Genomic DNA, 11,125 nt, shown 5'->3' on the forward strand with positions numbered 1-11,125 from the left:
ATGCCATAGACATTTTGCTTTGAGTGGAATTATGTAACTTGTTTATATGAAGTGACATGACTAGGTATCTTATGCCATAGACATGTTGCTTTGAGCAGAATTATGTAACTTGTTTATATGAAGTGACATAAAAGATTGTGCATGAGAGTATAATGACTTTTCTATTGGAATAACATGGAGGAAAAGAATTTAGGTGGGTCAATGACTCCAATGAGGCCGCAAAAATGACATTAGGGCAAAAAACTATGGTGGATCAAGGACCATAGTAGTAGGACAAGATGATTGGGGGTAGGGCACGGACGGAGGGGGATCATGGCATCCTGAACAAGGTGCTCTCTCAACAAGGTGCTAGATTAGTGTGTGTGGGGGTCAATGAATCTGTGCATTATGTCACAAAGGTAAAGAAACAAAAGATTTCATTAGGTTACTTTTGAGCCTAGTGTAAAGCAAAAGAAGCCTTGGTAAGAGGCAAGCAAAAGCCTTGGTGAAGACTTCATTAGGTTCCTTGGTAAGCAATGGGTGGCCCTAACGGCGCCGTTAAGGATGACGGCGAGAGCATTGCGGGTAAAGTGCCGGCAAGCGGAGAAGAAGCGGTGGGAAAATGCGGCGACGGGTACAGCCGGTAAGAGCCTCAGATGTGGGGTCCATTTGACAGCACAAGGCGAACTATTTACACTAGGTCGGCCGCCGGCGAGTCTCTCGAGTCTCTCTTCTCCTACCTCGTTTTCTCTCTCCTCTGTCTGCCATCTCTCTCTTCATTCTCTCTCTACTACCTCTGTTTAGAATGTCTATACTAACGAGGCCGACTGGGTCTTTTTCTGTCTGCATTTTCTTTTAGAATGTCTATTATCGAGGCAGACTAGTCCTTTTCTCTCTCCTGTGTCTCTCTCTCTCTCTCTCTCATTTTCTCTGTGGGTCGTTTATGCCTAGAGGTGCTTGAGCTTAGTATCCATCCATCTAGCAGATTTCATTGGTTCCGGGCAGTTGGTCATCTGCCTGCTTTCCTGAGCTAGATGTACAGGTGGCCAGATCTTGGAAAAATGGACTATTGGAAAGCCTTCAATTGGGAGGCGGCAAGCGAAGTGGGCGGCTGGATCAATCTTTAAGGTTAGCGTTTTCTGCAGTTCCTTTTGGCTGATTTTCCTGCCTCGAAAGCCTTCGATTGGGCGTTCGGCGATTTGATTCTGCTACTTTTCCTGCATCAAATTGGGAGATTAGGCTCTCGCTGTCCCATCTGCATAGAAATTCTGCAGGTTTTTTGCAACAGACCTTGCAGCTTGCTGTGTTTTTTTTAAATCCCGAAGTGGGCGGTTTAGGCAAAGCTTGCGTTCTCTGTCTGCATCACACAAGTGGGCGATTTACTTTTCCTTCTTTTCTGAAGTGGGCGATTCATTCAGATACTGTTTTTTTTTCCCGGCCACCCGACATCTCAGCAACCATTGCGTTGGTTTTTGGGTCAAAAAAGCAGGCATGATATTAGCCTTGATCTCTTTATCATCAAATCCAGCTACATTGGAGCCGGGGGGGAACAGGACCTGTTTTGGCCTGTACGACACCGGCCGCAGGCAGTGCACTTGTCTGAGATATCTCCATCATAGATCATCATTTGTTCTCTAGAAGGGGGCATTTTCTTTCTGTCAGAATGCCTGTTCACAGATGTGGCAGCAGTGCTCTCTGCTTGCATGAGCTTGGAGCAATTGAGGAGGACGAGGCTGGGGATTTCGAGTATGTAGAGATAGATCCGTCTGGCCGTTATGGGCGGGTACTCTTCTTTCTCACTCTTCCATATTCTCAAACTAAGATGTTTTGGAACAGTATTTGCATTATCTGTACTCATGTGTGTGTCTATGATACCTCACACTTGCCATAACAGTAGAAACCCCTCCTTAGCCTCTGCTTTGTGTGTGTGTGTGTGTGAGAGAGAGAGAGAGAGAGAGAGAGAGAGAGAGAGAGTTAATCTGTCTTATGGCATAACATAACAACTCCCTTGATAGCCGGCCCACCCAACGTCACTTGGTCTTCTAAGCATAACAACTCCCTTGATAGGCTTCCCACCCAACCTCACTTCGATCTAGAAGACGTAACGGCCTTGAGGGGTTTAATTCCTATGCCTTATGGTGGATTGAACACCCCCCCCCCTCCCCCAACCGGAAAAAAAAAACAGAAAACAAAACCCCAAAAAAAAAACAAATAAAAAGTGAGCGAGTGCATGCATGTGATGGAATAGTTTGGGCATGTTTTGATTATAGTTTTAATTGATTCATGTTAAACAGTTCTCCTTTCCATTGTCTTTCCTTGTAGGCATTGTCTTTCCTCGTAGGAAACGTTGACATAGGGTTCTTTTACAGAAAAATCTAGGCTTACTTGATGGAACTTAATTCATTTTTCTTGATGATGTTGGTTTTATAGTACAAGGAAGTGCTGGGCAAAGGAGCTTTCAAGACTGTGTATCCTGTAAATCATTCTTATCAATCACTCTTTTATGTTTAATCTGAATCCGGGTTGCGGTCTGTGTTGCAGGCTTACCATGTTTGACCTTGACATGCTACTATAGATACAGGGCTTTTGATCAAGAAGATGGAATAGAGGTGGCTTGGAACCAAGTGCAGGATGTCTTACTACGAACCCCGGAGGATCTAGATCGCCTGTATTCAGAGGTTCATCTGCTGAGTACATTGAAGCACAAGAACATCATAAAGTTTTATCATTCGTGGGTAGACAAGAAGACTAACACGGTCAATTTCATAACGGAGATCTTTACATCAGGGACACTGAGACAGTAAGTTCCCCAAAATTTCAATGCAGCTTGAGTCTTGGTCATGTAGTCGCAATGGATGTTCCTTGATTATCGGGCTTGTGTTTTAGATACCGCAAAAGGCACAAGCACGTCGACATCAAAGCTGTAAAAAAGTGGTCACGACAGATTCTACGAGGCTTGCTTTACTTGCATAGCCATGATCCACCCATTATCCATCGCGATTTAAAATGTGATAACATATTTATCAATGGGAATCAAGGGGAGGTCAAGATTGGAGATCTCGGCCTCGCAGCTATCCTCCAACATGCTCACGCTAGCAGCGTCATAGGTATGAGAGGCCTAATTTCTATGTCGTGTGGCTGCTTTTGGAGTGTATGTTATTCTAAGGCTACATCCATATGTGTACGGAGCCCTTTTTCCTGCATTGTTCGTTCCATATGCAGTTGTTGCGGGAGTCTCTTATGTTGCTGCAACCTAGCCTCGATGCTTGCTGTAGTTGTTGTGTGCTCCCAAATCTCTCAATTTCCTGCAATTCCTCCAAAATTTTCCCCCAATTTTTCCATATTGCTTTTTTAAAGCAACAAATATGAACGTACCTAATGTACCTATTCCAATGTGTACTTTGCATACTCATTTGGCACATGCCCCAAATGTACCATATCTATTGTTTTTAATCACATTGTGTCATCCCCTGTTTGCAGGCACACCTGAGTTCATGGCTCCAGAGCTTTATGAAGAGGAGTATACAGAGCTGGTAGACATCTATTCATTTGGAATGTGTCTTCTGGAGATGGTTACATCTGAGTATCCATATAGCGAGTGTAGTAATGCTGCTCAAATCTACAAGAAAGTCATGCTGGTATGTGATCTCTAAGGTGCCTTAGGGAACTTGTTTTTGGATTGTGAGCCATGCAAACAAAGGCAGTCCATGCAGCGCCCCCCCCCCCCCCCCCTGGCGTTGTCTGGTGAATTATCATGAATATATGACCATTCTTTGTCTAACAGTCCTGATATTGCTCTAACTTTTGGCCAGGGGAAAAGGCCAGAAGCCCTGAAGCTAGTCAAGGATCCGGAACTTTGCCATTTCATAGAAAAATGCTTAGCACCAGCCTCAAAGAGGCTTCCTGCTAGAGAGCTTCTGATGGATCCTTTTCTTCAATATGAGGGCAGTCGAGGCTCTGTAGAGTGCTCGCCACAACTGGGCAGGATGATACGGAAGGCTAATGTCATGGATGATATGGCAGTAAGTGCTGAGGAGCCGCATGGAATATCTGCGACGGTGCAGATAAGCTACGTACTAAAGGAGACACTACCAGCTTACATGTACGATAGCACTGATAGTTGTGCATGTTCAGTTGGAGAGTTGAAGTCAGGTCAAAATGCGGATTCGAAATTAGCTCAAAGTGCCGAGCCTATGCCTCCTTTGCACTCTAAAGAGGACCGTGCGAGGAGTGTGGATTTCAGGGTAAATGGCAAAAGAAGGGAAGATGATAATGTCTTTCTTAAACTGCAAATATCAGGATCTGAAGGTAACCTTCTTACTCAATTGTTCAATGATCATTGTGTAGTTAATGTTTAGTTGGAATGCTTGCTGCAAGTGTGCAATATATTTGGGAATGGAACTTGGAAGTACGTGCCAATTTGGTCTAGTTCACTCTGGCCGTTTTTTAAGACCAGGAACAGTGAGCTCCCTGCCTCTCCTCATATAGTTCAAAGTAAATAGCAATTTGTGTTTGATTTGTTTTGACTGCTGTAATGAGGTCTGCGACTCGATAGCCAGTTAAAACTATCTAGTAGTATTGGGAGATCTGGTGAGAAAATTTGAAGCTCAGCTAAACTCTACCACAGTGGCCTGCCCCAACTTAGCCATGCAAACCCTTAAAATAGTTGCCCATGCTCAGTGGAAGGCTAATGGTCCTTTAGCCACCTGATGTGACTAGTAGTTATAATTTTGAATTTTTGTCTGGTTGGGGCAGTGAGGGGGTGTTAGAAATGAATGCTCCACCCTCATGCACAAATCCTCCTGCTTGGTAAGTTGCTATGACAATGGGACCAGATAAGAGGCACGATACATGCAAGCCTACTAGCTGCCTGGGCCGACAAGCTAACCAGCCCTTACGTAGGCTTAGGAGCATGAGCCAAGAGAATATTGCAAGCTTGTGTGTTTTTCTACTCTGGCACTTCAGCATAATTGCTAGACAGCCCTACTTATGATTGAAACCTCCATCCCAGCAATTTGCACTTAGTACACCCTCATTGCACGTGCTCTAGATCATCGGCTACACTTAAGCAGCCTCTAGAGTAGGTGAACATGTAAAAAGAGGCAAGCCTTGTTAGGATACCTTCTTGTTTTATAAGCTCATTCCGTGTTTAAGTTTCGGTTTGCATGCGTTGTTACTCACTGTGAAGACGAATTGGGATCCTATGCAGGTCAGGTTCGCAACATTCATTTCCCGTTTGACGTGGAGAGTGACACTGCAATGTGTGTGGCAAGTGAGATGGTTGCTGAGCTGGATCTAACAGACCAAGATGTTACCAAAATTGCAGAAATGATTGATGCGGCAATCTTGGCACTCGTCCCAGAATGGAAGCCGGGGGTTGCCATAGATGAGACATGTTGTGATGGTGAGGCCTTCGACCATGAAGGTGACAATGGCATGGTTAATGTCTTTGATCCAGTGACAAGCATCTTATCTGAAGGCCCGATGGACGATAACCCCCCCTCTTCACCAAGACCAGAGACGGTGTCCCCCTCAAGAGTAGAGGGTCTCATATATGGAAGATTTGAAGAAGTCACCTATCAGTGTCACAGGTCTGAGTTTCCTGCCCATGAAGCCGAACAATGCACAGTTTCTAGTGATACGTCTGACCTTTCCAAAGAAGCCGATTGGAGCTTGACAGACAGCTCAAGCTCTCATGCCTCACAGATGTCGCTCCCAAGAACAAATGAAGCTGTCATACCACTCTTTGAGGAATGCTCAAGTCTTACAGATCACAGTGAACCTGATGATGGCAGCCACATTGCAGCTGCATTTAATGAGCTCGTGGAGTTTAAGCGGAAGACTGGTTGTGCAAATTTTGTGCACAAGATTTGGGAGGGCATAGTCCACGGGCATTCGTGTGACGACCGCAGTATGGTTCCTGCCTTGGCCTCATCTCCTCAAAAACCACTGCAAGAGGATTGCCAACAAGAAATTGATGATCAGAACCTTCAACAAATGCTGTGTAGTCCGCCTGCCGTTCCATGGGATCGGGATGATGACAATGATTGTGATGATGAAGCTGCCCAGGAGTTGGCAGAGCTTGCGCTCAGGCATGAGCAAGAGATGCAAGAGCTGCAGCGCAAGCATGAGGAGGCGCTTGCAGAAGTAAAGAACCGGTGGCGGCAGAAGAAAAAGCTGAAGTGTGACCATCCTACAACAAACTGTGAATGGAGTGACGGTAGTTGTCAGGGGTCAGCATTTAAGAATCCGGAGAGCCTTGAGGATGGTTTTCAAAGCTTGAGAGTGGAGGACCCTTCATGTGGGGTGCAGAGAAATGTGCCTTGCGATTATGGCTCTGTCAATGGCTCGATGACGAGTTTCGATGATCTTTCAAGCTTTGGGCAAGAAACGCCCAGGAGCACTACCAAGGCTGGGGGGTGGCAAGAGCCTAGGTTTTCAAGGGACGTAAGCTCCCCGTCTATAGGGTAAACTGTATGTTTTTCCTCGTGTGTAGAGGGCAGGGACTGCAAGTCAAGAGCTCCGTGATGTGCTCAGACAGCGGAGTAGGTATTTTATTTTTATTTTGGTCTGACAAATGAGAAAATTAACCTTAGAAATTTCTTATTGCTAGTATGCAGTGGCTGATGAGTATATATTTACATATATATATGCTGCGCTGCTGCAGATAGTGTAGATGTATAGCTTTCTGATTACATGCAATGCTTGCTCAAATCATTCAGAAGGCTTGTTGTCAACAAGTTATAGCTTTTGCTTTCCCAAGTTTTGGTGGCCAAAAAAAGAGAAAAAAGGCTTTCTCCGTAGGTGGCGTGAGCTATTTTTACTATAAAATCTTTATTAATATGGTTTTCAAAACAAGGTTGGAAACCTGGTCAAACAAAGCATGTAAGATGTGCTATGTAGTGGTCAGGTCTGGATGATGTGTACAGCAGTTTTAACAGCCGAGTTCGAACCAAAGTTTCCTTTTATTTACATTTATTGATGTACTTTTTTCCCCAGTTATGAAGTGAAGGGCATGCTTACATGAGTTTGTGTACACTGTATTGTACATGAATCATGTCTCTCTCAAGTTTCAGTATCATCTGGTAAATGTGGGAGATTCTTGTGCATTGCTTTCCATAGGTTGTCTCCTGATCACCAGCTATAATTCTGAACTTTATATGGATATTCCATGAAAATCACGGCCTTGAGTATGTGTGGTTTTTGTAAGCTAAGGCACTTGCAATGTAGATCTCTTTGTAAGCTAAAGCATTGTAGATCTCTTGAAAATGAAAGAAGACTTATGTGTGCCAACTAAGTACTCCGTTTTGTGTGAAAGAAAACTGTTCTCTACAAGGGCAACAACTGTTCCATTGCTTCATTTGAAATACCAACAAATGATGAGAGCCTGGTTGATTGGCAACTTAATGTGGATAGGCTTAAGTGGTGATGTCTGTAGGCAATTTTTAATTTCTAAATAGTGAAATTTACAAGCTGAACATAGCATGATCCCTTTCTTGTACTTTGCAGCTTGCTTTCATACTTCAAACTGTGTTTGATTACCATCCTTAACAAAAAAATCCAAAAGCCAAAGCCTAAAATCTTTAAACCGGATGTCTTACCTCTTAAAAAAACTGTAAGTCTAATAACCCGAAATCACGGGAAAAATAGGATTAGCCCAATGGCTTTTTTGTGAGGTCGGAAAACTGGGAGTACTTTGCAAGAAAAATGTGATTAAAAATATTAAAATCATCCATTATGATGAGAATTGCACAAAATACACCCACACACACACACACCGAATCATCTGGCTGCGGCTTTTTTGGCACATGGTAGGACATAAGATAGAGATGGCCAGAGATTGGATGTTTCCATATACATAGAAAACATACATATTTGTCGACCCGTCTATATATATATACCACGAGAATAGACTCTTACTTTTTACCTTGCTGAAAATGTAAGAGCCCTCGAGCACAAGCTCTAAATCCTATGTGCTCTCTAAGCCAAAAGCTTACGACCTAAACCCAGAAGTCGAAAACCAAGTACGATATCAAATTTGTTCTTCATTAGATGTGAGATGAATTGAATTATAGAAGAACTATCACACTTATTGACCAAATGAAGCTCCTACTCTTAAATCTATATCTACTTATAATACTTTAATCATCAAAACAATATCAACCTTTATCTATATATAATCCTAGAAATATAGTAATTAAAACTATAGCCACATTCTAATGCTTTAATCATCAAAACAATATCAAGCTTCTATATCTGTATATAACCCTAGAGATGTAGTAATCAAAACAATAGCAACATGTAATTTTTAAATGAAGGTGCTTTGTGCATAACTTTTTAGAGATGCTTGTACATTTTTACTCATGAAAGAACTTAACTAAGTTGCAAAAGGCTACACTAGAATGTTGGAACAAAGACATTGACATAGGAATAACACTGAGGTTGAGATTACCATTAATGCTCTTAGATAGTAGATTAATCACATTTTGTTAGGTTATTAATAACTCTTTCACAACCACCAACTAAAGCTAATGCTATATTGGTTATATTCACGAGTTTCTAACGATAAATCTCGATTGCTTTCCTTCATTTTGATAGGTTGGGAAAACCTTTTTTTCTTCGAATTAGTTGAAAATTGGAAAGAACAACATCGACACCCACACACCCATGCGTCCCACCGCTTGCACATGAAGGAATCTAATGCTTAACTTTTGGAGGAATCGAACCCTTGACGTTGGGATTCGACTTCTAAATGTGGCACAAGAAGGAATCAAACCCTTAACCTTGGGACTCTCGGCACTTTAACCTTGACTCTCAACACTTAACCTTGGGACTCTAGACATTGAGAGCCCACACCAAGATAATTTTTAAGGGGAATTGTAAGTGGGATTTTGAAAAAAACGATGAATATATATGAAGAGGTGATTTGTTTTGATATAAACATTACCTTGGAGAATCCCCTCATATTAGGGCCTATTCATGCACATCAGCAAATGCGCTTCGATGCTCCAATTTTTCGCCACCAGTGCTGCAACCACACGCACGAAAATGGAACATTTGATAGGCTCGTGTGAGCAGCCCCCAAGCTTTTGAGCATGCTTTGGAAAGTTGTATGGAGTCTGCAGATTAGGTGCCACCATTTGTTATACACTATTCGGTATGGGGTACAAATAGCCTTTGTCAACTTTTGGTATGATTTTTGCATGGTACAAGTAGCCCTTGTCAACTTTTGTACAAGCATGGCACCACCACCACCACCAGGCGCTTCATCATGCAAGGACAACACTAACACCACATCACATATTTGGATGATTTTTTTTTTTTGGGAAGGTGGATATAGGCCTTCCGTTTGTGCCATCCATCGTGTAGTCCCTAGGCATCGAACTCGGGTCCTCATCGTGGAACCCGACCATTCTACCATCTGAACTACATGCTCGTTGGCATATTTGGATGATTCTCTTACATAGTAGATTTAGCTCTTGTCATTAAGCATGGCCAAAATTTGATTTGTTCCTTAAAATTTTAATTATACCTTTTAAGTGACATTGGATACATGAGAATGAAATGCATGCTTTCTTTTGTGGAAAAACATTATATCAAGACAAATATATGAGAGAACACTTATGACCACAAAGACATCTATAGTCCTAATAACATATAGTGACAGAGAAAAGCATACCCACATCATAACTAAAGACTTACGGCGGGAAAATGTAAGGGCCATGCCTTGGATGATTGGTCCATGAAGAACCATTAGGAATGGATGCTGTTATACCACCCGTTTTGCTTGCTAGGAGTGAGCCTCATGGGCATTGAAATATAGAAGCATCCCTCTACCTTTATTCAACTACATCCTCCTCCCATCGTTTGTTACATATGTATGCTACACTCAACTTCAATAATCATTTATGTATAAGCCTCATTTGGATGAGTCCGAATAATGTTAAATCCCAAATATGAAAGTTTGTCACATTATAACCGTGAGGTACATGCTCGTTTGTGTTCTATGTTTTGTGAATTTTAATAATTTGTCATGTTAAAAGCTCATTTGTTTAAATATTATTATCTTTAATTATGAGGATTTTACATTAAACCTCACCCCTTATGTAGGGGGTGGGAATGTTGGAGTTAAGTAAATATATATTAAATGCTTGACAATGAATGATGAACAAGGATTATCAAATGAATGATGAACAAGTCTTATTTTTAATTGTGAGGATTTTACATTAAAACTTACCCCTTACGTAGGGGGTGGGAATGTTGGAGTTAAGTAAATATTATTGTCTCTCTCAATTTAAATGTTTGACAATGAATGATAATGAACAAGGATTATTAATGAGTGATGAACAAGGATTACTAAATGCGTGACAATGAATGATGAACAAGGCTTATTAAGATGTGTAAAAACAAGATATGTTCTAGGTGTCCTCTTAGCCAAGAGATATATTTTACAAGAAAGTGTCATGGTCATGAGTGTTGCAAAATAAAATCCTATAAAAAATTTCATGTCGTCTAAACCCTCCCTCATTCTTATTGCCTCTATTATACCCTTATGTTGTTGGAAACTTAGCTCCCAACAAGTCCCTCCTCTAGTTTATATCATTACCACATTGATCCTGAGATTGTTTTCCAATCACCAAGGTGCAAGTACTATAATACCTCATTTTTGTCTTAAAAATCATTTAATTTTACCAAGATCTCCCCTTGTCACACTTGTTAGAAACAACTACATGATAAAGATGTACTATTGAGAGACTACTTGAAAGGCATCAACATAACCTTCATTGAGGATGTTCTCTGCCATTGTGTAAGAAAGCATGTAGTTAATAATTCCAACACTCCATGCTATCAATATCTATAAATATCGTAAGTTCATTTCATGCTTCTTATACATCTATTACATAATCATTTTGGTTCTTATACCTCCGAACTTTCTTCTCCCGATTCTTTAACATACTCATTGCTAAATTGATGAGAACATGTTTGCATTACATATGCCGTTTGGCTAGCCAACCCTTGAACTTTCTTCTCCCAATTATCTTTAACTTACTACTTAGAATCATTAGACTTGTATGAGCACATGGGGTCTTTGTCACTACTCCTATAATTGAGTGGAGATTCAGAGTTCTTAAGGTAGCTTCACAGT

General features: G+C 41.5%; 1 protein-coding gene across 1 annotated transcript; it reads left to right on the plus strand.

The window, feature by feature from the left end:
- Window positions 1-696: 696 nt before the first annotated feature.
- On the plus strand, window positions 697-7,014 carry LOC147617495 (putative serine/threonine-protein kinase WNK9). The gene is made up of 7 exons (XM_086775746.1): window positions 697-1,762; window positions 2,410-2,447; window positions 2,555-2,779; window positions 2,866-3,086; window positions 3,460-3,617; window positions 3,792-4,287; window positions 5,189-7,014. Exons 1-7 carry the CDS (start codon window positions 1,643-1,645, stop codon window positions 6,448-6,450), a joined length of 2,520 nt encoding a protein of 839 aa, XP_086631872.1. The 5' UTR covers window positions 697-1,642; the 3' UTR covers window positions 6,451-7,014.
- Window positions 7,015-11,125: the final 4,111 nt, after the last annotated feature.

The sequence above is a fragment of the Cibotium barometz genome, chromosome 36, assembly GCF_041138505.1.
Source record: "Cibotium barometz isolate CiBa-2024 chromosome 36, ASM4113850v1, whole genome shotgun sequence".
NCBI classification, from domain to species: Eukaryota; Viridiplantae; Streptophyta; class Polypodiopsida; order Cyatheales; family Cibotiaceae; genus Cibotium; species Cibotium barometz.

Bases quoted from the DNA above. Each gene is read 5' to 3' on its own strand.
- LOC147617495 (XM_086775746.1), top strand. From the start codon at position 1,643: ATGCCTGTTCACAGATGTGGCAGCAGTGCTCTCTGCTTGCATGAGCTT. The intron at 2,448-2,554 runs GTATCCTGTAAA...ATGCTACTATAG, and splicing joins AAAGGAGCTTTCAAGACTGT to ATACAGGGCTTTTGATCAAG. The intron at 4,288-5,188 runs GTAACCTTCTTA...GATCCTATGCAG, and splicing joins GCAAATATCAGGATCTGAAG to GTCAGGTTCGCAACATTCAT.